The sequence below is a fragment of the Asterias amurensis genome, chromosome 20 (genome assembly GCF_032118995.1).
Source record: "Asterias amurensis chromosome 20, ASM3211899v1".
In the NCBI taxonomy this organism is placed as follows: domain Eukaryota; kingdom Metazoa; phylum Echinodermata; class Asteroidea; order Forcipulatida; family Asteriidae; genus Asterias; species Asterias amurensis.
The window spans coordinates 10,961,941-10,989,725 of record NC_092667.1 but is presented as its reverse complement, the minus strand read 5'-3'; the positions used below and the strand labels follow the sequence as shown (position 1 = coordinate 10,989,725).

The window sequence follows — 27,785 nt, the reverse complement described above, 5'->3', positions numbered from 1 at the left end:
ATAACTTAAATTTATGACGATTTTTAAGGCAGTGCCAGCAGCCAGGGAGTGTAGCTGCCACCCCTCCAAAATTGGCGCATGAACTGTGTTATGGTCTGACAAACACACGGCACTGTGACGAAAAGAAAGAAAGAACGATATGGTAAAATGGCCCCAGGGAGTGGAGCTGCTACCCCCTCCAAAAATGGCGCATGAACTCTGTTTTCGTCATCATCAAAACTTTGTATTTGTTGTTGACATGAAAGAGCCCTTTTACACAAACAAACAAGAATCATGTTTTTCTATTAATATTCCCAACACGGAATCTTAAAACAAATTAACCATTGTGATTTTTAATATCAATGGCCCCCTTTGTGATATTTAAACAAGAAGGATACTATTCTACACACAAAAAGACAATAGTTACATACAAGATTAAGTGAAGTAGCCCCTCCTTTTCAGACAAAACTGACCCCGCCTTCGTATTGGGCAAACAAGTTTGACCTAGTTAATTAACGTAAACGCTGTTTTACAAAATTACCAGATACATACAAGTCATACCAGTATGCATGATAAATAATAACAATAATAATAAATAAATAAATAAATAAATATATAGAGAAAAACAATGTTGTCTTTTAATACACCGATGTGTGTTAACACTGTACACTTTCCCGAGTCCTGTAAAAAAAAATTAGGCATCTTACTCGGGTGGGATCCGAACCCAGGACCGTTGCACTTATAGAGCAGTGTCCTACCAACTAGACTACCGAGATGCCCGGTAGATAGAGGCAGTTCGAATCCTATGTTTTGGCAGCGGGTACCGGGTTATACAAGAGATGTTAACATAAAATTAAAAAAAACATTTAATAATGCAAACTTAATCTGGTGGAAAAATATAAAAGGTTACGCTCCAGAAGTGTCAGGCATTCAGGCGCTGGTTCAGTTAATGGCACACACTGGCCCCTCCCCATTGCCATATAGAACCCTTCAGGATTTGCATCCGACCCAGAGCACATCCCCCCCTGCCTCGAACCCTAGCCACTGCGCGGGCCCTGTCCCTTTAGGGGAGAAAACAAGGCAGATCCCAATCACACTGTCCCATCAGGGGCAGCAAAAGGCCTTGAATCTATATTAGAGACAGACGGTATTCGAACCCGGACCGGATGATCTGAGTTGCTGAGACAGTCCCAGCACCTTACGCACTGCGCTATTGTGTTGGTGCTTAGATCTGGTGTTTTCATGGTCATAGACCGATTGCGCTCCGTGCCTCACGTGACCTATGTGGGTAAAACGTAAACAAACACGGCGTACTGCGTAACCATGGAGAAAGGAAGAGAAGGGGTTCGAATGACCCGCAAAACCGGACCGCAGAGTAACACAAGAATACCATGCCATGACAATGTCCCTGTCTGACCGGTGGAAAAGGGTAGGAGACCACCAGGCAGGGCCCAATTTCAAAGAGCTGCTTTACGGTGGTGTTTACATGGAAATGACATAGCACTATTTTTTTTCCATTTTTTGCAACTTTTCTGTCACTAGCGGTGGTTCAAAATTTGGAGGGTGGTTGGTATTCAATTGTGTTTTTCAATTTGGCGGGCCAATATGTACACAAATTTTATCAGGTCTCAAAAAAGTAGTTTTTTTCTTTACTATATCCAAATGACATACGACACCATAGTTGAGTGAAGAACCATGTGCACACGCGCAAACTCACAGACGCCAGGTCGCCCATTGTTTGCATTAGGTATGTGGGTGATTACGAGGTGTCGTTAAACGCCACGAGTTCGGCTTTTGAAGTCCCTTCGTTCGAGCTCCTTCTCTTCCTTCCTCCATGTCAACTATTTCCTAAATTGAATGAAAATTATTAATTAGTTCAAAAACAAAAACTGACAACAAAGGAAACGAGTGACTTTTTTTCGAGAAAAAAAACTTAATACAACTTGATTGATAGTATTTTTAAAATAATTTCTTTTTTATTAGTCTGACAACAACTAAATTGAAGTAAAATACACTATAGGATATGTGCAAAACAAAAAGCACACACTGTAAATGTACTAGGTTAATAAATAATAACTTCTAATGTTAAAGTGTTTATTCAAATTGTGATTTTCAGATTAAACAATCTGGGCAATCAGGCACATCTTAACATTTATCGCTATTAAACAAAAATTGTGAATTCTTTTCAGCTTTTGTTTTCACCAACTCCGTAATTTAGACTTCTTTCGATCAAAAATACGGGCACTAACTTTGGCCCTTTTCGAAACCACGGCTTCGGCTTTGAAGCCCCGGGCACGTCAGCAAAGCACAGCCACGCAATATTGTCAAAACAACCGCGGGCCAATCTAGCTTGCGCCAAATCAAAAGCCGAGGCCGTGGTTTAAAAAAGGGCCTATATCGAGCCTTTGACCTTTTCTAATGCAATCGCACAACATCGGTTAACAGTATTGTCCAAGGCCCACACTTCGTGTATCACAACTTCTATATAAAGTAACGAACCTGTGAAAATTTAGGCTCAATCGGTCATCGGAGTCGGGAGAAAACAACGGGAAAACCCACCCTTGTTTCTGCACGTTTCGCCGTGTCATGACATGTGTTTAAAATAAATCCGTAATACTCGATATCGAGAATTGATATTGTTTTTAATGTTTTCTCAAAAAGTAAAGCATTTCATGGAATAATATTTCAAGAGAAGTCTTTCACATTACCTTCTGTAAACCCTGTAAGTTATTTGTAAATCTATAAACTTTTAATTTCTGTTCCGTTCAGAAAGTGTTCAGTGGCTATAAGTACGACTCCTCGTGGTGATCAGATTAGAATCAGGCGAATCTCTTTCCAACCTTTCTGGTAATTATTGATTACCATCAAAGTGGCTTCTCATACATTGTCCTGACTCTTACAGTTATCCCCTTTCATTTTCGATAAGTTCTTGCCACTACGGATTATTTGTTAATATTCTCACCAAGGAATGTCTGTTAAGCTTCTGAAATTGCCATAAAACTTCATTATAATCATTATTTACATAATTTAATTGTTAGTAAGTACTTTAGTTGTTCAGTTTTACCTATCATTGGCAGCAAGAATACTGAAGTGGTTTTTCCATTCGTTTTATTAACATCGTAATAATTGTCATAAGTAAAAAAAGTATATTACTGTACTTAAGTATGAAGAGTTAAGAAAAATATATACAACTTACAATGGACAAAAATAGTGATGTATAATTACCGTAATTTATCATTTAAAGTATTTGTTCATTATCTTAAAACTTAAGGGGAACTTGAAAATGACAGTACAAAGTAAAAAGACTATATACCCCCCTCTTATGCGCACATAAGTTGTAGTGCATACGACTGTAATCGTGTCATCAACACAGTTTTCGACTAAACGCATGTTATAACTTGCTCCAGTCTACACTGTGCTACGAAAACTGCTGTTGGTAACCAGCGATGCGACCATGCCGGTGTGGCGGGAGATTATGTTCCCCCGGAGATTCGGTCACCCCATATGGCAACTGTGTACACACTTAATTGGTGTTTGAAGCTTTGCATGGTGTGGCGAATAAGAGTAACTATAAATATAAATATCAATAGTAAACTTGCGGGTACAGTGGTGGCTGTGAAAAGAGCCGGTTTGGTCTCGACGTTTCGAACAGTATAATATGCTCGTCTTCAGGAGCCAGTGGGGTGAAAACAAACTTCTTCTGTGTACAAACTGCTTCTGATAGCGCCCTCTTTTGAATCAACCTCCTCAGCTCATTTTAACCTCCCATTGGGGGACCGAATCTCCGGTAGTCTTGGCCCAAGACTATGGTGCTTGATATTGGATAGTGTACTACGCGCGGTCGATCGCCACAGCGCGCCCGCCACGGTATGATTTAGTTAATTGGACGGCTTGAAATCTAGACTACACTTTGCGCGTAGTACACTATCCAGAATCAAGCACCATAGTCTTGGGCCAAGACTAAATCTCCGGAGGAACGAATTCCATGGGACACCGGATACGTTGGTTCCAAATAGTCGTCTATAGTCCAACTGTACGCATAGTTTGGGCAATGTTAGTCAAACTATGGTTAACGATAGTCCTCACGCGAACTTGGCCAAGAATGAAAGAGGTGCAACTCTCCCATTTGCCATCTCAGTGCCTCATCATCTCCATGTCTATGTCGCCCCAGACACCAACTATAAAAGATTCGATGCCGCATTCGTTCTGACCCCGAATGATCCTGAACAGACCGTTTTCACCCCACTGGGTCCCCCAAGAGTTGGCGCAGATCTGTGGTACAAACAAATGAAGAGCGTTGCAAATTAATGACAATTCTACTGTTGTTGTTTACAAAGACAAACGAAAACTAACATTAGACATGGTTTTAGCTGTTGATCAATTAAGCACTGAAACAATCATAAAAATGTGTGCTTTGATTTCAGAGTCAATCGTTTGAAGAAAATGAATAGAAACTGTGGAAGTATATTAACATTGTTTTATTAATACTAATAATAATAATATCGAAGTCTTGCATAGCGCACGTATCTACCAACAAGGTACTCAAGACACAAACTTTTCAAAAAAGATTGGTTTTTTAGGTGATGAATTTTGTCACTCAAATAATTAGCACCTTAACGGAAGGTGAAATGGTGCATACAGCAGCCACAGCCAGGAACACCGGGGCGAACCCCGTCTCTTTTCGATAAGTGCACTGGGTTATGTTACAAGCATTACATAACACATGGGACCAACGGCTGTACGTCCCATCCAAAGGACGAAGCAATGGTTAGGTGTCTTGCTTCAGGACACAAGTGTCAAGGCTGAGGATTCGAACCCACACTCTGATGATCAGAAACACCAGAGATTGAAGTCGGTGCTCTTAAACCGCTCGGCCACGACACTTCAACCAAAGGTTTTTAGAGACTTGTTTTGAAGTTGGTATGGATTATGAGACCGACTCATAGTTCGTCACAACATCGTAAGGTAACATATTTTACGACTAATTAAGAAATAATTCTATGACATGTGTCCCAAAGTGTTGTTTGAAAATGAAAGATGTCCATGAGTTCATGGCTGAATGAGCTCAAATGGAAGACAACACCAGCCCTTCTGCCAATGTTATGACGAACTGTGGAGGGGGGGGGGGGGAGACACACTAATATTTTTGTTGATGTGTTTAGTTGTTTTATTATTGGTTGATTGTTACTATTATTTAGCCCAGATGTCCCTTATTTTCTTACTCACCCAGTACGGTAGCGAGATGCTAGGATTAGTACGGTCCACACCCCATCCTATGATCCGAACAGAGTGGTATCCAGACCTTTGCTTGCCCTTACTGGCACCTTTCACCGCCTCTCGCGTGTATTTGTACACACCTCCAGCATACGAGTAAAAATCGTCTTTGACTAAAAATGTCGCTGCAAGGGAAAGAAAGGGGAGAGGGCTGTGTGAGTTTATGTATAAGGATATATCCACGTGTTAGGGGAGGGACAACTTCCTACTATTTAGGGCAGGTTGTGCAAAAGGTGGAAAGAAAGTTTTCAATCCCAGTGTTACTTTTGAGCTAGTTATTGTTTAGGTAAGACATAAGAAAACTTCATTGATTTTTAACTCCAAATGAAGAAATTGCATTTCACACCAAAACAATTAAAAGACACCACAAAAAACAGGAAGATACAAAAATAGCACAAGATACAACGCACAAGGTATATTTTAGTAATTTATTACCGTTTCAAAGCGTTGGGGTTGGTTAACTTTGTGTTTCAATTAAATCTTACAGACTGCAATTTTAAGGCCCCCCCCCCCCGGTAACACCCCCCCCCCCAAAAAAAAAAAACAAAAAAAAAAAAAAAACGGGAAAACAAAAACACGTCCACTAATAAAACTTTTGCTTTGCAGGTTGTGAACATTCTGAAATATGTGTTTGTTTCGTGCGTTTGTATGGTAATAAGTTTTTATCTGAAAATAGCGTACATGAAGAGATTTCTTTAAAAACACGGATACTCCACAATGCAAGCCTAACAAAAACCTAGACATTGCATGACCTACAAAGCCATACTGACCTTGTACCGGACCGTTCTTGAAGATTTCCGCTTTTATATCAGATTCCTGGTAAGAAATAAAAAATATAATTATAATAAAAATCACATTCCGAAACTACACCATGAAGACGAGTGTACTAAACGTGGACCTTAGTTTCCTCCCCCAGTTTTCGATAAATGGCAATCAGAATACCATTAGGTAAGGGAGTTATGCAAGATTTTTAAGAACCTAGAAATACATAAACCATGAACAGAGACATGATTATTCTAGTTGGGTTACAACATACGTCTGGGACCGAAATTGCAAAAACTCTTCCTAACTTAGGAATCATCTTGGGACTTGGGACGGGTTCAATTCCGCTTCAGAGTACGTAAGGATAAATGGGAGACTTTGGGACGCTAGGGGGCAACAGACTTACCAGGTAAATTCCATTGTTTACGTAGTTCTGAGCGTGCGCACATGACCGAGAACAATGGATTTTACCTAGTAAGTCTGCTGCCACCAAGCGTCCTAAAAGTCTCCCATTGAACCCATCCTCGTCCTAACTCGAGTTAGGACTAACCCTAGCGTTTAGTGAAATCGGCCGCAGGTCTCTCGAGGCCTGACCCGTTGGTGGGCTAGTGTGGCGCAGGGTCTATGTCAAAAATGAATCAGATTGTGATGTGATCAACAACGAAATCATTAACAACATTTACAACGCCTACATAAGAACTAAGTTCCATACAATGTATTGTGTACCTTTTCTGATATCCTATAGGGAGGACTTGAGTGATATTTCCCGGATGTTGTATCATTTTTCGGGCACGGTGTTGACTGGTGACGTGGTAGCATGCATGGATACCTCTCCATCTTACTGGACTCGTCCATTCCACTCTTATAGGGGTAGCATTTATCAGTGACAACCCTAGAATGCAAAATACACCCCATATGGTGGTTTTAATAACGATAGTAAACACACTGGAATATGAAATAGCACACGAATCAAAAACTATAAGGTGCTTATCACAAGGCGCTTGGGGGGAAACCCCCCACCTTTTTAGGTCTAATTATAATGAACAAAAGTTGTTAGAAAAACAAACACCTTTTTAGGGCAGAATTTCAGTGAGTAAAACAACATTGCATGATATGCAAACATTGAGCACACGACGATCAATCATCTGCGATCAATCATCGGACCCATAGTTACTCAATGGAAAGCTTACGTCACAACACATTTAACATTGTGCCTGTGAGACCTGGGCCCAATTTCATGGCTCTGCTTACCGTAAGCACAGAATCGGCGCTTACGGAAGCAGGGAATTCTGTGCTTACGGCAAGCGTATTTCACGGGTTAGCGGCGAATTTGGGCTTCTGCGCGTGCGTACTCCACGTTACTAGGCATTCTACGCTTACAAGGCTAGCGCAGAAATTCGGCGCTTGCACGTAAGCGGGGAATCGCGATCGTAAGCGCAGTATTTGGCGGTAAGCAGAGCCATGAAATTGGGGCAAGTGCGTGCGTTTATGCGATAAAGACAAGGGACCAGGGCAAAATGTCATTTGATTGGTATGAAACTTGTTGCATATTGCTTGTTACTGGTATTCAGCTGTTGTTTGCTTATCCTGAAAATCACGTGTAAATTTGGTTGGTAATCCTGTTTTTATCAATGAAGAAATTTCATGCTAAGCAAATTTGTGTGCTTAATAACAGCTCCATGAAATTGGGCTCAGTCAGGGTAGGGCGGAGAGAACTGTTCCTTACCCATATTTACGCACATAGTACCAGGCCCGGTCCAAGTGTCCACCATCACACCCCCTCTGTCGTCTGGTGTTGCATGAAAGAAGATTCTGAGCAGACAAGGGTAGTTTCATATTACCCATTGATTGGATGGCCAAGCGATCAGATGCCACAGCTTTTAAAAAACAAAAGGCAAATAAAAAATGTCACAGATTTTTACGAAATTTAACTTTTCATGATGTTCACGAACAAACCACACAACGATTTGCCACCTAAAAACTAATTTCTTTTGAGAAACCGGTAATTCAGGGAATTCTGTCCTCATACGGGAAAATTACTCGGGCTTGAGGAGGAGGATTCAAAAGACGGCGCTGTCAAAAAAAGTTTGTAAACAGGGCCCAATTTCATAGACCTGCTTAAGCACAAAATTTTGCATAAGCAAACAAATCCTTGCTTAGTAAAATCAGATTACCGGCCAAGATTCCACTCAACTGTTATGCTAAGTAAATAACAGCTAAATACAAGTCACAAGCAATGTATATGGCATGAAATTTTGGCCATTAACATGTGTAAAATAAGCGAGCTATTTTCGTGCTTAAGCAATTTTTTTGCTTAAACAGCTCTATGAAATTGGCCCCTGATCGCAACATTGGGGGACCGAAATCACGGGGGGGGGGGGGGGGGGGGGTGACCGAATCCACGGGGAAGGGGGGGGGGGGGTGGGGCAAAATCTCCTGCCACATTCTATGAAATTAAGGAATGTGACTCCCCTAGCGCATAACATTTTGGGTGGGTCATATAGTCATTGAATGATTTGTTAATTGAAAGGAACACGTTTGGTAGTTATACTCAAAACAATTGTTAACTTAAAAACTGACTTGGTAACGAGCATTGGAGAGCTATTAATAGTATAAAACATTGTAACAAACGGCTCCCTCTGAAGTAACGTAGTTTTAGAAAGAGGTAATTTCTCACTAAAATAATAAAAGACTTCACGCCAGAAGTCTTTATTCCTGTCTGAATGCACACAAATTCGTCCAACAAGGGTGTCTTTTCTCTCATCATTTTCTCGCAACTTTGATGATCAATTTAGCTCAATTTCTTTCCACAATCATGCTTGTTATGTTATGCTTATGTTTGGATACAACAAGTGAGAAGACTGGTCTTTGACGATTACCAAACGTGTACCTTTCCTTGAATTGGTACCGGTGTCCTTAAGGAGATCTGTCCGCCGGATAAACTGTCCCTATCGGAAATTAATGTTCACCGGAGAGGATGATTTCAAAAGAGGGCGCTAATCAGAAGAAGTTTGATCACAGTTCGCCGTATTGGAGGAGCATCTCCGGGGTCGGGGGGGGGGGGGGGGGATTTCTTGCCAGACCGGCATGAGGACAAGGGTCACTCCCGAAACTTACATGTAGTGGAGACAGCCCACGAACTCCCACAGTTCCCCTGGTCCATCACGTCCTCAATCCACCCTGGCCACTTTTGGCGGGAGTCAAAACTCTCCGGCAGATCTTCCATTTGTTCTATCGCGATATTTTTCATTCCGGCGACGAAGGGGGCGGGCTTTAAAGTACCAAGACGTCTCCGTACCCCTTCTTCAAGAGTTAAACCCCACAGGAAAGTGTAATTTCGGGCCAACCACCTGTCAACACAGAAACAGAGGGATTTCATCACAAATTGGATGGTTATATTTCAACAAAAACTTGTTCAAGTTAATAATAGTAATAATAATAATAAGACTGGGGTGTTCAAGGCGCAGTTAACTCATCACTCATTCAATTTTGTTTGGAAATTTTGTTTAAAACTGAATGCTCAGTGGCATCAACATTCAACAGGCCACTTTTTCAAAATAATTGATTCCCAAAGATCGTTCAATATCAGTGTATATAGCGCCCTCCTTTGGCGGTAGAAATTGTAGTAGGGTCTAATAACATTGTGAACATTTTGTTTTGAAAACTCTGAACACTATGTTTAAAGGTACTGTCTTCACAATTATGGTTGTACCATAATGTTTACCCATTACCTCTTTACCTATGCCTCTTGCAGTAGGACCAATTGACCCAAAGTATCCAGTTTTATAGTGTTCAAACATTGTTGCGATTCGGCGGTTTAAAACCATTTTACCAAACTGTTACATGTTTTCATTTTTGTTTGCTAAAATGATCTCTATGTACAGGTTAATCTTTGAAAATGGTATGCAATCAGCAAATGAAGTAAACGTTATCCTAGCCTACTGCGCGCTTTTTAACCCAATGTCATGCATGTAGTAATTAACTGCATATTATGGCATTGCAAATTAACCAAGGATGTTGAGTACATACCCGTTACTATCTGAGTTGACTGCATTGATGATTTCTTCTCTGATGAGACAGACCTTGTCCTCGCATTGCAGCTCGTAACCCCCCACATCGAGTAGACAGGTGCTGTAAGGCAATTATAGCTCTTCTTATTAGCAAACAACCCTTCACTGATAAAATTGTCTGCTCAAAACTAAAGGACAATTTAAAATTGGGGAGGTAGTGCCTTCTGCTCTACCGGCTAGGCTTCGAATTGAAGATACCCAAGCCTACATTCGTATGGACTGTGAAAGGGGTAACCCTGTTTCAGCCCTAGGAGTAGGTAGCAATGGCCTCTGGAAGATATAATTGTAGCCCACACCTTGAAGTGGCCTTCGGCCTTGTGTGTCAGGCGACTTGCATAAAAAAATATAAAAAAAAATATAAAAAAAATTGTTTGGATTTCGTAAACTTCTTTTCCAGGTTTTGAAGCTCCTCGTCAAAATGGGTGTGTGTTGATGATGAAGAGTGGTCAAGTATTTGTTTGCCAAATGAAAGTATTCTTTGTTGTGTTTTGTTTTTTGTTCGGTTCGATAAAACGCATACGCATTTTGTTATTTAATGAACTTCTGATCATTACGTAATGACATTTCCGTTGATGACCTTGGAGTTTTGAGCATACGAGTTGTGTTATGTGTAATAGTTGTGTGCTTTGGTGCAATCTTTTGTGCTCACTCGAATGGAAGCATACTTTAACGAGAAGGTATAGTATACGCAAACATACCAAGTGCAAACATTGGGGGCGTTCGTTTAGCTGCCATGGGTCGACCCCGTCGTGTGGCGTTTTTTCTTCCAGGACGAGCGTGTGCAGATAATTACCCACGTTCGTCCTGGAAAAAAAAACCGCCACACACCGGGGTAGACCCAGGGCAGCTAAACGAACGCACCCAATGTGGCATTTCAAGGCACTCCAATGAAATAACATATTAGTTACTGGGTAGAACTATGAGAAGCTGTCCACATATTTTGTTTTACTTTGTTCACAAAACGAAACCAATGGAGAATTTTGGGACGCTAGGTGGCAGCAGACTCACCAGGTAAGTCCATTGTTCAGGGTTATGTGCACGTGCTTAGGCCCTTTTCGAAACCACGGCTTCGGCTTTGGATTCGACTTTGGATTTGGTCTTCCCTTAAGCCCTGAGCGCGTGTACGCAAAGCACGCGCAATAATTTTCAAATCAACCGGCGGGGCCATGCTAGCCTGAGCCGAATCCAAAGCCGAAGCCGTTGTTTCAAAAGGGCCTTTAGAACGACGTAAACAATGGAAACTTACCCGGTAAGTCTGCTGCCACCTATCGTTCAAACGTCCCCGATGACAGATAATGTACAGAAACAGGCTGTACGTATAACGGCATAGTATAGTGGACGGATAATCAGCTAAAACAATTCGGCCGCTATCAACGCAGATCCAAATCGGCTTACACTATTCATAGGGCGGGTGGGGGTAATCGTAGACCATGCCATGTTTACAAAAGGAACACATTTAGCAGGGAAATTACACTGTAACGAATTGAAATCAGAAAAAAAGCGGATCTAGCTTTTTGAGATGTGACCCGTTTCTTCAAGTCTCAAGTTGTTTTCAAACTTGTAGGGCCTACGCAACACTGCATTTCCAATAACAATATTTCACATTACAATGAACCTTTTACCTACGTACATATTAATATGCATGCCGGATATCTATGCTATATCATTCCTAAACAAGTGATGGCGAAATTCGCATGGCCTATCTTTTACATTTTACATGGTATACTCACTATCTATAAATCATACAGATATGCCGAAACTGTGGATGTTATGTGATGGTGTTGTTTAATATTAAGATTGCACATACCATGTATTGCAATTGATTTTGATGGAATCTCCTGCGAAGTAGTGTTTTCCTTCGTAAAGACAATCACCTGGAACAATTGTTTGGATGAAACAATAGGTTATTACAAAACAACGAAGTATGAAGAAGAGGGATATATTTTCATACAGATCGCCTTGATAGTTGTTCTAGTCCTTTGTGTATTCGAAGTGTGACACGTCAAACCATATTTCATGTAATTTCATTTCATTTATTTAGGTTGTTAAAGCCACGGGATATCAGAAAAGCGAACGTAAAGGAACACGTTGCCTTGGATCGGTCGAGTTAGTCTTTGAAAAGCGTTTGTAACCGTTTGTTATAAAATGAATATGATTAGAAAGATGTTTTAAAAGTAGAATACAATGATCCACACCAATTGCATCGAATTGCGTGGTTTTCCTTTTACTTTGCGAACTAACACGGTCGGCCATTAATTTGACTCCCATAAGTTTCGAGTGATACTTGTGTGGATCATTATATTCTACTTTTAAAACATATTTCTAAGTTATGCATTTCATAACAAACAGTTAAAAACACTTTTCAAAGACCAACTCGACCGATCCAAGGCAACGTGTTCCTTTAATCATTACTAGCCAAGAACCCAAATGGACAGAATACAGGGAATGAGTTTTAAGATGTGATATGAGAGGAAACCCTAGAGAATTATTCCAGAAAAAAATCCATGCAATCAGGTAGGGACTGAAAACCCAATCCACATAATGCCCCTGCCGTGATTCGAACCGGGGTCATAATGGCACAGAAGCCTAGGCAAGATACTGCTGCGCGAACCCATACTTTCTGTTAAATTCATATTATACATCTCTTTGAAATTTGGGATTTGGGGTAACTTCCGAAAGTAAAACTACTTAAAAAAAAATTAAATAAAAAGTAAAGCCTACTTTTTAGAGGATTTGGGCTGAGCGGTGCCACAGTCACCGGCAACGCCGTACAATTGTTGAAAACATCCGGGCAGCAATCGGGATCTTTGGACCGGAGACAGAACTCGTCGCAGTAGCACAGCGTGTCTCCCCTCGGGACGGTGCACGCATCGTCTCGTCCGGGGCAGCACCCCCCTGGTCTATCGGAGCAAAACTGCGACTGAGCTGGAGTCACCGAGGTTGAGAAGGCGAGGGCGAAGACGAAGAGGACGGCTAAGGGCGACTTGTTGGATGTGGCTGAAGTCGTGGTATCCATGTTGTATCTCACTGGAAATAGGAATGAGGACAAGTCAAAGAAATCGTTATGAATTAATTTTGTGTTTAAAGATTATGGTTATCACTCTTCGTTTTTTTTGTTTTCCTTCTTTGTTGACCCAACAAACAAACAAAAACAACACAACAAACACTGCCCCAACGATCCCAAAACAACCCCCCCCCCCCCCACAGGGGAAAAAATACGAACAAACACCCCAACAAACAAACAAACAAACAAACGAGCCAACAAACTCTTACCCCACCGTTCCCCAAAAATCAACAATACAACAACATGAAATCGAGCTACAACAAACTGTTCAGCTTCGTTACGTGTTTTCTGTTTTACTGTAGGAAAAAAAAAACCGTAAACGGAGAATTATCACCCCATCGTACCTTCATGAGGAAGTTAACATGGACATCGTGTTTATAAGTCTTATAATTAAATGAACATTCGTTTCAATTACACTTCCATCTCCAACACGTCATCATCATCAATCAAGTACCTACATATATAAAACGTTGAATTTGGCGCAAATAATGATAAATTAACCGTTCGAATACTAGATACAGAGCGATATTCCAAACGGAAAGGGTTTTTAAGGATATTTATAAATACCTTACACAAACAAACATTGACGAGAGTTAAGCTAAAAGTTTTTTTCTCTCTCTTTCTTGTCCCCAAGTTGCTTGATTGTATTAATAGGTCATTACGACTAAGGAATGCTGTCGTTTGTCTGCGCTCCCACACATTTCATTCGCTTCAAATCCCCCTTCGGGGTAAATCCCTGACTTGTTCACCCCGTTGTTTACAACTCTGAACAAAATACAAAACCGCCTCACGCAAAAATCCAGGCGACGCTGTGCCTTTCTTCCCACACAAAAGGCGAAGTCTGGGTTTTAACCTTTTGGGGTATATACTAAAATACCATTATTCCTCGAACCCAAACACCGTGGCGACTGCAAAATTGATGTAGAGACATTAATAATAGTGCATGATGCAGGAGCCTATGTGCGCAACACAAAACATAAAACAGTGAAATTAAATATTTAAAGCAATATGTTGTGTCGAGAACGCAAACAAAACAGAAGAGTAACTGTGACTTTGTTTTTTGAAAGATGTTGCATATTATAGGCCAACTGCAGGCAAGATAAATTAAACATTACAATTGATTAACTAAAATGATATTTCACACTATTTGAACGCGCTCTGTTGATTCACTTCATATTTTCAGGCATTATCTGAAAACACACCTGTTCCCACAATGATTGTTTGGCTGTTTGATTTTAGTTTGCATGTTGTTTCATCGTTTCCTTGTCTCTCTGTTTCATCACAAACCGCTGTGGTCTTGATGAAATGGCGGTATATAAGAAATGTCTGTATGTATGTATGTATATGTATGTAAGTATGTATGTATGTATGTATGTATGTATGTATGTATGTACATGTATGTATATGAGGTTATAGAGACTTGCAATCCATTCTCCACTTTATCAAGGACTATCTGTTGGAAACTGAGCGTCCACAAAAAATGTCTGTCAATACAAACAATCTTCCCGCAGGCAAACTTCCACAGGGGGATAATAAACAACAACATGGCAACAACCAACCTCTCTATAATACAATGGTTTATGACGTCGTTGATCAATAATTGAACAAATCAGTAAATTGCGATTCAGTTTTACGATGACTAGAGCAAGCTAGCCGAAACGTTGAGACTAATCTTAGGAACTGACTCCGCGGTAGTACAGTTTTAACATTAAAATCACGATCCTATAAGCTAAAGTAGTAGTCCCAGCCTATTTTCTATACCATCCGCCCGGGTAATAGTAAAAAAAAAAAAATAGCAGGACAGTTCTTTTCAGAACTGATAAGTCTCCCGAACCCCCCGAACATCTACTCAGAACAGACTCTAACTGGCAAGTAGATACACACATGGTGTTAACGCAAACCATATGATACCTCACCATGCAATGCCTTAAATCCTATAAACGACAATACTTGTCAACCAATTGTGACATTGTAGCTTTAGAATCCGACCTTCTCATTATTTGTCTACTATTATCTTTCGCTGCATTTCAAGAACAGCATTTAATCGAGAGACCTCGACAGTGGAATCTTTTATCTAACAATGGAATGTCAATCCCATCATTATGTCAAAGCTGATGTGCAAATATGTTCAGATAATCATCCATGAATCTAACGTACTATCTAACATTTTATTGTACTTAAGACCCATCGATGACTTATCATTTGATGATAATCGAAAATATCAACAGCTTCATGGAAAACCTTATAAGACACTAAATCTTAAGATCTGACTGTTAATATTTTTTCCGCTCATTTGTTCATTTTTTTTTTATGTAAACAAAAAACGTAAACATTAAACAGGATTAAGGATCGTGTGATTAAGTTTTGAGAACTTGAAATATAAAACTAATGCCTAAACTAGTGGACAGGACAAACGGTGACAAAGTCCATATTATTAAATAACCCGTCTAAAATAAAGGGTTTCAAAATTACACTGAATATAACAATTATCTTGATAAATTTTTGTCATGACTAATTTGTACAAATCATGTCTTTGATGTCTACAATTTTTTTTTTAAAGGGGACCAGACAAAACCGTTACAAGAAAGTGTATCGAGCAGAGACGACTGACTGGAAATTTTAAAAACCTTTCTTGAATGTCAATGTGAACTTTGGCGTTTCGCGGAGACTTCAAGTTATGTTTTGTGATCTGTTGTCTGGTTACTGTTATGTGTCTCTATTCGTGGTGCAACAAAATCCGAACTTGTTGCGAGAGGCGGAATTGCAGCAAATTGTACATTAATAAGTCATTAGGAATGCAAAAAAAAAAAATGGCAAATCCAAGGAAATTGAGAATAACTTTCAAATTTATTTCATGCAAATAAGTATACCAGATACAACTTAACAGTATGTACAGGCTAATGAGTGTTTTGAAACAAAAACACTGACAAATATGTGACAATAAAGTTTCCTCTTTATAAAACTTATTACAAATAACACATATAACATATAACAACATATAACTCATTATATATAACAACAATAAACTAATCACCAAAATTAGTGTGAAGATGAACAATCAGTGGGCACAATAAAAAAAATTAAAAGTATATTCAAAAGTACCAAGCTATACAGACAAACTTAAAAACAGACCTCAATTGCATGGTGTTTAAAATAACTAATCAACTAATCTATTAACCTTACAGTCGTTTCTTCATATTTGTTTTCCAAGTACTTGAAAAGGGAGATTCAAAACAAAATATTGTCATACTTGCAATCCATCTTTTTAATAAAAACAACTTTTACCTTTTGTGTATAACGTCAGACACAAACAAAGTGGTTTTCTCGAAGTGATGCTGTATAATAGTCTGGTGCGTTACAAACTCAGTGAGACTTCACAAAGCACAGTTTTCAGCCCGGCTCCTTACTCCCCAGGGGCTCGCTACTTAGTGCACATCTCTCTGAAAACTCACACACCCACCCTGACTGCAAAGTTACAACTCTCGGATTGCTTCTGTGTTAACGGTAGTGACTACAACGAACTAATAATCCCTTACTTAGGCCAATAATCCCAAAGTATACTTTTATTATCTGCTAGCAGTTTACCGTTGTACGCTGATTACGCGCTGCATAAAGAACCAGTCGAAAAGAGGTCGAACTAGTCTGCCTTGTGCAAATAAACGATTTGGCTTGTTGTGCTGAAATAGAAACACAGATCAACTGACATTGCAGGCTTTTGTTGTTTCGTTTTTTGAGTGGGGGAACAAAACACGGGGTCCTTCATGAAAAAAGGGTTCACCGTAAATAAGGGGCAAAGGTAAACTCCACAACTCAACTCAAGAACCCACAAGAGGCTTTATGTATGCGAAATGGAATATTGATTAAAAATCCGAGTCCAAAAAAGTCAACCCAGATTTTATTGATGATAAAATGGCTCACATTGTTCAGTAAATGTCAATATAAATTGCTCATTTTTTAGACTTTTATTGTGGATTTAGTTTCAAGTTGCTTACGTATTCAATCGATCACGTTCTCTTGGCTTTATTGTTGCAATGTCATTGGTCATAAATCATTCCTTTTGTGTTGTAGTACAAAGCACGTCTAAATGCCACCAGGAGTCCTCCTTGAAATAGAGTCTACAATTTGTATAGATGCTTAATAAGCCTATCCAAATAGTTGAATATCTATTGAAAACTACTCAGGATTGTTCGTCAAAATTTGGAAAACTTCCAGAGTCTACTCTACACAAAGGTAATGCTTCATATGATTCATTACAGGAATGCATTCGAATGGTACGGTACCTTTTGAAGGAACACCTTTTGTTCAATCTCAAAAATAGGTTCAAACCAACCCCTTCCCGATAAATATTTATCCCTGGTTAAAACACTGCTGAGATAACCCACGGTGAACGAGGGAGGGGAGAGGGGATGGAGCGTATACTGCCCTCCCCAATTTAGACAAGGAAGTGTTGGGGGGGGGGGGGGCGTCGGGCATAATACGAAACAAAAGACAGATGGCAAGAAAGCAAAGTATCCGGTGTTGTTGAGAAATTGGGACACGGCGGTGTAACATTTTTGGCAAAACAACCCCTCTGCCCCCCCCCCCGGCACCCATCAGCCAATGAGTCCCCATGCCCATGAGCTAAACACATAACTTCAGTATTTTACTCTAAGGTCACATCCGATTGAGGAGGATAAATGACAATAGGTATCACCCGTCAGGTTGTGAAGATCATCTGCCAACCAATAAATCAAACAAACCTTATTATCATTTGAAAAGCTGCTACGCCTAGAGACGGAATTTCACGCTAACCTTCCATTCCCTAATCTGGTTTACACCCAAGGATGCACGGACACTGCATGTGTCCAAAACAAGTTTCCAGAATGAACTATAACAACAACCGTCGAAGGTGGCTCAAACAAAACAAACATATTGCATATGTCTAAACTTTTCAAATTGAAAATAATATATCCAGGACACCTATAAAGAATTAAATGCGTATTGCCTCCACAAATAAACCAAATATTTCTAAATGTGAATGTACGCAATGCTATCGTTAACGTACACGATTAGTCCAAAATGTATCGTGTACGTACAAGATCAATCAAAATATTTCGCGTACGTACACAATCAATCCAAATGTATAGTGTAATGTACATGCAATCCAAATTTATCTTGTACGTACATGATTTATCCAAACGTATCGTGTACGTACACTATAACTTATCTTGAATATACGTACACGATAACATACCATGTACCTACATGCTAAATTATCATTTACGTACATACAAGATAAATCCAAACTTACCGTGTACGTACACGATAAGAAATATTTTGTTTTATTCATGTGGCGGCTTCGCTTTGGTAATAAAGCCACCAGCACCCTAGTGTAATTTTTCTCTCTCTACGAACCTAAGTGGAAATTGTTTCACGCGTCAATTGATAATGTCCTAATCCTTGTTCCAATCCCTCTCAATTGAACGATGTGAGGGTCTTTTGAAATTGGTGTCTGAGTGGGTCTTTAACCCTTTCATCGCACACAGCTAATACCCCTGTACTTAAAAGGTTGCATATTGCATATCCTCTACGTTAGGCACATTCCATGAGAGATTATATTATTTTATCCTTTGTTGTCAAAAGTTAACAGACCTCTGGCTACTAACAGTTGGCATGAATTGCAAATCTTGATTGTAGAAATTTTGTAATAGTCACGGGTACGTATAAATCCAAAGTCTCCCCTACCACATGCGGGAACCATAATGATCCAAGCTTTATTGGTACTTCTCGAAGATTTTATCAAAGTCTAAAGTTACTTGATCATCTTAGTAAATCCATTGCAAAGCGAAGCACAAATACAATACAGTTCGCACTAGAGAATTGGGGGAAAATGTTCTTGCTAAACTATTGTTGCTAAGCAAGCCTCATTTTTATGTATTTATCCTTTATTGTTTTGGTATACACTGTACTTAAGATATTGGTGTTCATCACTGCCCTCCATGATTTGCCCAAATCATTATGTTTCCACTCTACGTGTATCGATGTTTTCCTTCTGCTGCTTGGCTTCAAAGAAAAAAACTTCTTCGTTTGAAAACAATTGATCGTCGTTTCCATCCAGCACTTTAAACAACGTGCATGTACCGTTTTAGAATCGAGGAACGTGTTTCAGGTTCATTAACTAACTATATCACCTTACCTTGTTTTACGTCAAACACACGTCATCAATTCTCCTGACTGAATGCGATTCTCATGAACATCTGCATAGGCGACAAACAGAACAGCATCAGCTTTACTCTAATGCACACAGTCGTGTCCCCAATGCCCTTCCTTGTATCTATCCCAAGGCCGACTGAGCTAGTTATACATAAGTTCCTGTACATATTGTTAAACGTACCCACCTGTCTAACAAACCATCTGTGTATGTTGTGCTGGTGGGGGTATTTACGGTATGTGCAACATATTTGTCCATCAAGGTTTTTCAGAGGTTGGCCTCTCTCTGGCTACCCGTGTAAACATTGCATAACAATTGGGTTTCAAAAAAAAAAGTCCAAGTGGCTCACCTCCCCCTATTTGCCCGAACTTTAGCTCCCCCTCCCCCTATTCTGGGTCGCACGTACTATATGCTCTCAGTTAATTTTTCTCGGCCTTGTCATGGAGAGCAGGGCCCACTTTCATGGCTCTACTAACCGCCGGATTCTGCGCTTACAATCACCATTCGCCGATTACATGCTAACCTGTAAGCGTATAATGCGTAGTAAAGTGGAGCAAAGAATGCCCAGCTTCCGTAAGCGCCGTTTTTCGTTTGCTAACGGTAAGCCATGAAGTTGGGCCCAGTTTGGCGGGCATGTTGGACGTTGCCAATAAGCGTCCGTAACCTTCTTCTAAACTGCCGAAGTGGTCGCCTGGAAAATTGCCCGTTCGTATACAGCCTTCAACGTCGCTAAAATCGACTGAGCCTCCTCAGCTCGAGTGTGGTTTTTCGCTCGGGTAGGCCTACATAGCCTATCTTTGATACGACTCCAAAGGTCTACCAGGGATGGAGAAGAACGCCCCCCACCAAAAAAAAAAAGAAAAGTTCGCTGGACCAAATTATTTTCGCTAATTACGTGATACTTTTTTTTTTTTTTTTTTGCTTATACTTTTTTTACAGCTAACCATCTGTACAAATTTTACGTATGATTGTATACACAACTAAATTGCGTAAACGGTGAGCCGGTGTGTCCCTCTAAAAGCCTACTAGAGATGGGAAAAAAGGTCCATCCTGCGAAATGATATTGTAGTGCTCGTTTTGGTCAGACATCAACCGAAGTGTGTCGAAAAATTGTGAATCTCCAAAGATCGCCTGCAAGCGATTTTGTTTATTCGTTTGTTTGCTGCCCTCAATACGGCCAGATTTCAGTCACAGAGAGTTGCTCAACTTGTATCCTCGAAGTATGAATAAAGTTGTTTATGTACGTGTGTGCACCGGTCTGAACACATAACGGTGGGTCAGCGAATTTTGCATTCCATTGGAGTCGTTATTTATCTAATATTATTGAGGTTTCAGAGGTAAACAACAATTCTAGCTCCTGAGGCATTATGAGATACCGTGTAATTACACCCATTACATCAAACAAAACAAGGTCGTGTCTCGATCTGTCTATTCTCCCAGAAAGCCAACAATAAGACTCTCACTTTATATAAGCATAACTATGTTGACCTTGTGTACTCGCCAAAGCATTTCCTAACGACGTAATGCGAGGTTTGTACATTGATCATCAACAGATCTTTGCATTATGTCAAATCATACACTCTGGCATGGCATTATCTCCCATTATATGCGTCTTAGCGTCCCCTCTTGTGTAATTCAACCTCATCCATCTCAAAAAACCTTGTTATTTTATAATCGCTGCTCTGCCATGTTGTTGCTAATATTATGAACTCGTTGTGTCATGTCTGTTCATCTGTTCTTTTGTCTGCATGTCTGTCTGTTTGGTTCTGTTTATTTGTTTTGTCTGGCCGTTTTTTTACAAGCATCTGCTTACCGAACGTCCTCATACTCTATTTATTACATTTATGTTTACTGTTTACTGTTATTTTGCTTTACTCCGTAGTTCATGTAATTGTTGATATTTTCCATGGATATAGGATTTGAGGCATTGCATGGTGGGGTATCAATATATATATTGGTTTGCGGTAACACCATGTGTGTATATCTACTTGCCAGGTAGAGTTGTTCTTAGGGAACTGTCTTGCTTTATTATACTGCCGTGGAGTAGAAAATCGGAGGTTCGGGAGACTTCTCAGTTTCATGAGTCTCCTGACGATGACTAGAGCAAGCTAGTCGAAACGTTGAGACCAAATCCGAACTGACTCCGCGGTAGTACAGTTATTACGATCCTATAAGCTAAAGTAGTAGTCCAGTCAAATTTCTATACCATCCGCCCTGGTAATAGTTATAAAGCAGGACAGTTCTTTTCAGAACTGAGAAGTCTCCCGAACCTCCGATTTTCTACTCCACGGCAGTAGAATAAAGCAAGACAGTTCCCTAAGAACAACTCTACCAGGCAAGTAGATATACACACATGGTGTTACCGCAAACCAATATATATTTTCCATGGAAGTATGGAAATAAATGTGTATTTGAATTTAATTTAATTGAATGTGTAGCAGTTACTGAAAGTCAAAAGGAAAACGAGTTGTTCAATTGCACTTAAAGGCACTGGACATTTTTGGAAACTACCCAAAAATTGTTGTTAGCATATAAACTTCTTGGTGAGAAGCAATGGAGTGATGATGATAGAATAAAACATTGTGAGAAACGCCGTCTGAAGTAACGTAGTTGCCGAGAAGAGGTAGTTTCTCACTCGAGTAACAAAAACTTGTTGTCAGCTCTAGCATTGTATTGTGTATCTGATGCAACAATCTATCAAGTCGAGCGCCATCTCGAGAAGCTCGAGCCTGCTCAGTGATTTTTCTCCTGATGTTCCGGTCCAGCATGCAACAAGGGTGCTTTTTATTTCAATGTTTTCTTGCAAATCCGATAACCAATTGATTTCCTGATTTAGAAAACGAACAATCCCCATTGAAACGCATTACGATAGTGGCAATGTACATGTAGATGTACAATGAACATAATAAAACAAAATTTCCACCCGTCTGGACGCAACGGTTCTTATTTTGGAAGAGCGCCCTCAATGTGTCAACGTTTATATACAATTTGCACATTTTTGAAGTAATGGTATCAATTCTTGCAGCACCAAAACTTAACTCCTAGAAAGAAGACTTAACATTCCATTTACTTGTACATTGTACGTCTCTTAGATTTGAACATTGGGGCTTTCAAACAGCATGCATTGTTTGACGTGACGAGTGAGTGTGGCACATTGTGATTGTACAACTCCCTTTGTTTCTTTCAATGGTTACTGTACACCGATTTTCACCACAGTTTGAGTTTGAATGTTTTATTACGCAATTGAATACTTTTCACTGTTGGGCACAGAACAGTACATTATCCAGTGGGAGGTGTCAGCCATTTTGGTTAGTTTACGTCGTTCAATCATGGAGCAATATGCTCCAATGTTAAATACGGATTTAAAGGTGAGTGAGTTTGACGCTGTACCATGAGGTGTAGATTCTCCAAGAACCAATGTGTGTTGTAATAATGTAACAACGTAACTGAACGCTAAGTTTGTGCTTCATATTCTTTGATTTTGTCTCATATATATCAAGATGATCCCGGATGGTAGGGAAATCAACAAACCTTAGTTATTAATGTTATAAGTTTGTAACTCAATGTACTGCACGGTTTTCAATACACCGCCGTGCGCGGCGCTGTCAACCCTATCAGTGACGTTGGTGTTGTTGTTACTATATTTGTTGCTACTTTTGTCTTGTCTTCATTTGTTTCAGTTTTGAATGTGTGTTTTTTGGTAGTTAATTTCTTCTTCCTGTTTGTTAGATGGAATAATTTGTATTGAGGAAATATATATTATACAAAACAATCGTATTTGACCAAGTTTTATTTTGTTTCACTCTCTTAACATTTTCTGGGTCATGTTTGACCCGGTTCCTGGTCTTGTTGTTCCACGAACCAGGATCCAGGTCAGCCTGACCCAGAATTGGTCGATTTTGATCCGGGTCAGTTTAAGACCGCTGAGTTTTTAGAGTGCATCATTTATAACAATTAAAGGAACACGTTGCCTTGGATCGGACGAGTTGGTCAAAACAAAAGCGTTTGTAACCGTTTTTTATAAAATGCATATGGTTGGAAAGCTGTTTTAAAAGTAGAATACAATGATCCACACAAGTTTGCCTCGAAATTGCGTGGTTTTCCTTCTACTGTGCGAACTAACATGGTCGGCCATTTATAGGAGTCAAAATTTTGACCCCCATAAATGGCCGACGTGTTAGTCGACGAGGTAAAAGGAAAACCACGCAATTTCGAGGCATGTTTGTGTGGATCATTGTATTCTACTTTTACAACATCTTTCTACCCACATGCATTTTATAAAAAACGGTTACAAACGCTTTTCAAAGACCAACTCGACCGATCCAAGGCAACGTGTTCCTTTAAGATTATTTTTAAAATTAAGTTTAGTTATTGTTTCTCTAGAGATTAGAAGGCAGCCATATAACAACATATTTTGTTAAATACAAACAAAATTGATGAGATGTGATAATAAAAAGGATAGTCTACGCACCCAGGGTCTGAAATTCCCATTATGTTTTCCCACTCCATCACCAACCAAGCGTACATGGCAAAATGCCTCTTAACATAATTACAATCCAAGGATATCAAAAGATCTAGAACTCGATACCAAAGTAGGTGATCTAGTGTCAAAATCAACCTTTCATTTCCAGCAATTTTACTGTTCTCGAATCTCTCTCTCTGCAGGGTGGATCGTCTGTCACTCAGCAGGCACAAAGAGCAGGCACCCGAGATTTTGACAACTCTCCTCGCATTCAAGATGTTCTTCAGCGTGTCACACACTTGGGCTTGCTCTTCAACTGTGGTGGTTGAACTCCTGGGACTAGCCGCAACTGTTACTCTCCACAGTGCATGGGACCGTATTAGTTTGAAGCTCATAATACAACGTGCGAAATTGACCTAAACGTGGTTTATATATAGAAGGCCTACACTCTTTATGGCGATATCATGCTATCGTAGGTAGATAGCACAACGTGTGCGAGGCGAGACTATGTGAGTGATAAACGCGCTCAAACCGTGAACGGTTTCAACCTATAAGAAAAAGGGCCTATCGCGGAACACCTGTGCTGATTTGGAGGGCGTTTAGTGGGGCTTGGAGCATTTGCCTGGCGTTGACGAGTGGTTTGTGGATCAACTTTAGCTGCGTATTATGAAGTTGATGAGATAGTGAGGATCCGTTGAGTGGATATCTTTTTAGTTGATGTGAAGTCTACTTGGTTCACCACATGACTCTGCAAGCAATGGTAAGGTTAGTGTGAAAATGATTAATCTGTTTTGATGTATTGTTTTTGTTTGTACGTGTCCAGATGTTACCATAGCGAGAAAGACCCATTAAAGAAAGAGGCTAAAATGAAACACAATTTTCATCAAACAACTAACACCTGGTATATATGTTAATCCTTTTAAAAAAGGTGGACTTAATTCGATCATGTACACATGTGTAGGGTTGCAGACTACCCAGTCAGATTAGCATGCTCATCCGTTAAGTTTAAAGGCAGTGGACACTATTGGTAACTGTCAAAGACTAGTCTTCACAATTGGTGTATCTCAACATATGCATAAAATAACAAACCTGTGAAAATTTGAGCTTAATCGGTCATCGAACTTGCGAGATATTAATGAAAGAAAAAATATCCTTGTCAGACGAAGTTGTGTGCGTTTAGATGGTTGATTTCGAGACCTCAAGTTCTAAACTTGAGGTCTCGAAATCAAATTCGTGGAAAATTACTTCTTTCTCGAAAACTATGGCACTTCAGAGGGAGCCATTTCTAACAATGTTTTAAACCACCAACCTCTCCCCATTACTCGTCACCAAGAAAGGTTTTACGCTAATAATTATTTTGAGTAATTACCAAAAGTGTCCACTGCCTTTAATAAACTAAGCAAATCAATGCAAATCATATCCACTGATAAAAATGATGTAATTAGTACTTGAGTATTCGTGGCGTAACAAGGAATTTTTCGCGTAATGATTTTGCTTTAAATCACAGATTTCCCACTGAAGTCACACTGACTCCACTTCATGCCGCAGTAGATCGTTTGATGAGACTATAATAGACAAGTTCTGGACCATTGGTTCTAAATTGATACGCAATTATAATGAATTGGATGTTGGAAGTTTTTAATGTGCACGATTGAAATCGTTAGAGGAGCTTTAGCAAGGATTGTTCATGAAAAAATTATGTAAATATGGTGCGGTTAGGTCTGGCTGAAATGCGGTATTAATTAAGAACAGGTGTTTTGAATATTAAATTAGTTGACATAGTGATTTATAACTTTTAAGAACAATATTAACTTATTTTGGCAATTAAGACTGATAATAAATAACTCTTTACAAAAAACTGCTTGGTCCTTGCCCGAAATTCCGGGTCGCAAGTGGCTAAAAAAATTGTTCGAAAAAAAAAAAAAAAAAAAAAAAAACTGATCTTGGGTCAAACTGAAACATGACTTATTCCTGCCTCACTGGACCCAGATCCGGGTCACTTTGGACCCGAATTGAGAGTGTAAGGCATGTTTAGTGAACGATACATTGTTTTTCGAAATATAACCCTGAGTTCGCTTTCACAGAATAAAAAGTTTTATGTTATTACCTAAGTCTTTGCAAAACAATTTTTTTAACAACAAATGAAGTTCACATGTGAGTAAACATTTTATTCTAACTTTGTGAAAAACTCTCAGTTCTGAAAAGAACTGTCCAGCTTTTTAACTACCCCTCGGTCGGAAGGTATAAAACAAAATGGCTCGGAATTCCTTTACTTTTACCTTTTTAAAAGAGAAGCGAGCGCAATATTGTAAAGTGAGTCTGTGGGGCGTAGACTTCTGGCTTGGTGGTATTGTGAGAAAATATTGGTCATGTAGATGGGTGAGGTGCTATGTATAGATCGGAAAGCAAGAAGTGGATTTTTTTTGGTGGGTGATATAGCGCTGTTGGCACCCACACAAACTCAATCACCTCCCGTCAGTTATGCACAGAGTCACCGGTGGGCAGAGTGAGTTTATAAATTGGGAAATGACAAACATCGACGCGACTTCGAAGATTTTTTTTTTTTTTTTTTCCTTTTTTCTTTTTTCAGGAAACGCTCCCGTGATGCGATATTTAGATAATATGAAGTGAGACCGAACGTGACAGGAATATCACGAATGGGGGCAACAAATTATGGGGGGACATGTCAGAAATATGTTGACCTTGTTTTTTTTCCCCCTCTTTTAGTGGTTTTTTCTTCGTGTGAATGCACTTGGGAAATAGCATCGCTGAGTCTCACACGACTCGTTATATTTTCATAGAGATTTTTAGTTGGGTGCATTTAAAAGGAATGTGTTAGGTAATCTCGTAAAATCAATGGTAATGCAATTTTTTTGGAGAAGCCTGCAGCAGGTTTTGTAGTAGGCCTATTAACAAGTTTTAAGAAACATTTATATTCGACGCACATAAATTGTTATGCCCGAAAATTTTAATCTGTGAATCGTTACTGTCAGTAACGTTTCTCAGACGTTGTACTCCTTTGATGTATTATTCTTCCAGCCTTAACACATTCATTCCGGATTTTCAGCGTCATCTCAAAGACGCGACCACCTTTCGTGACATGCAAGTTTCTTGACATCTAGTTTACTTTCAATCAGGGTAGAAATAACCGAACGGTAAAAAAAAAATGTAAACTTTGCCTTTAAAAGGTATTTTAAACAGATACCCTTTTGGTTTTAGCTTTCATGAGAATGAGGCTTGTGGGGGTATCTTTCTTAGAGGTTTTGAGGGATTTGTTTTAGGTCACGTAAAAGTTCCGAGCACGCACCCAACGTGCACTTATGTGACTCGATCACGATTCAGTTTTATTTAGATAGAATCCTTACTCACGCGAATGTTTTTTTTAGTGTAAAGCTTTGCTATTTGTATCTTGTGTGTTTCCGTTAGGTTCCTTACAATAGCCTGGCCATCACCGAATGACTGAGTATTGCCGGAACTTCCGGATCAGAATTTTCCAAGAATTTGGTATATTTTATCCGGTGTCCCTGTTTGACTCAAATTGATCAAAATGAAGGTTCAAATGACCAGGAGTTCGGGTCAGGAACACATTTATAATTCGGATTAAAGAACTGATTAAAGAACTGATTAATGCTTAACCGGTAATGAGTTAGGTCAGAGGCCTATTTGAAAAGAGAAAAAAGTGAAAACACTCATTTAAATAAATCATGACGATTAATAATAATATGATCTATACCAACAAAACAAGGGAATCAATACGCATTTTCAAGACAGATTTGTGAAAAGTTTGACTTATTATGAGACCAAATTTATGTAGCACATGCAATTTTTAGAGGTTGCTGAGGCGCAATCGGCTGCCAGTGATTGTAAACACGGGGCGATCCACCCCTTCTCTTAAAGACACAGGACAGTATTGGTAATTGTCAAAGACCAGTCTTCTTAATTGGTGTATCTCAACATATGCATAAAATAACAAACCTGTAAAAA

General features: G+C 39.5%; 1 protein-coding gene across 2 annotated transcripts; it reads right to left on the bottom strand.

The window, feature by feature from the left end:
• Window positions 1-1,967: 1,967 nt before the first annotated feature.
• LOC139952614 (uncharacterized peptidase C1-like protein F26E4.3) lies at window positions 1,968-19,458 on the bottom strand. 2 transcript variants are annotated; one of them, XM_071951806.1, is made up of 10 exons: window positions 19,325-19,458; window positions 12,807-13,112; window positions 11,893-11,959; window positions 10,045-10,146; window positions 9,133-9,365; window positions 7,742-7,892; window positions 6,742-6,907; window positions 6,024-6,069; window positions 5,206-5,378; window positions 1,968-4,251 (listed from the first exon to the last, which is right to left on the bottom strand). In XM_071951806.1, the coding sequence occupies exons 2-10, from the start codon at window positions 13,099-13,101 to the stop codon at window positions 4,114-4,116; spliced, it is 1,371 nt and encodes a 456-aa protein (XP_071807907.1). In that variant the 5' UTR covers window positions 13,102-13,112; window positions 19,325-19,458; the 3' UTR covers window positions 1,968-4,113. The 2 variants fall into 2 exon arrangements, with proteins under 2 accessions (XP_071807907.1, XP_071807906.1); XM_071951805.1 differs by lacking the exon at window positions 19,325-19,458 and adding an exon at window positions 16,435-16,769.
• Between the last annotated feature and the right edge of the window lie 8,327 nt (window positions 19,459-27,785).

Excerpts from the sequence above, each read along its gene's own strand:
- LOC139952614 (XM_071951806.1), bottom strand. The coding sequence starts at position 13,101 with ATGGATACCACGACTTCAGCCACATCCAACAAGTCGCCCTTAGCCGTC. Across the intron at positions 11,960-12,806 it reads CAGCCCAAATCCTCTAAAAA|GTGATTGTCTTTACGAAGGA; the intron begins GTAGGCTTTACT and ends CAATTGTTCCAG. Across the intron at positions 4,252-5,205 it reads GCATCTCGCTACCGTACTGG|ATCTGCGCCAACTCTTGGGG; the intron begins GTGAGTAAGAAA and ends TTTGTACCACAG.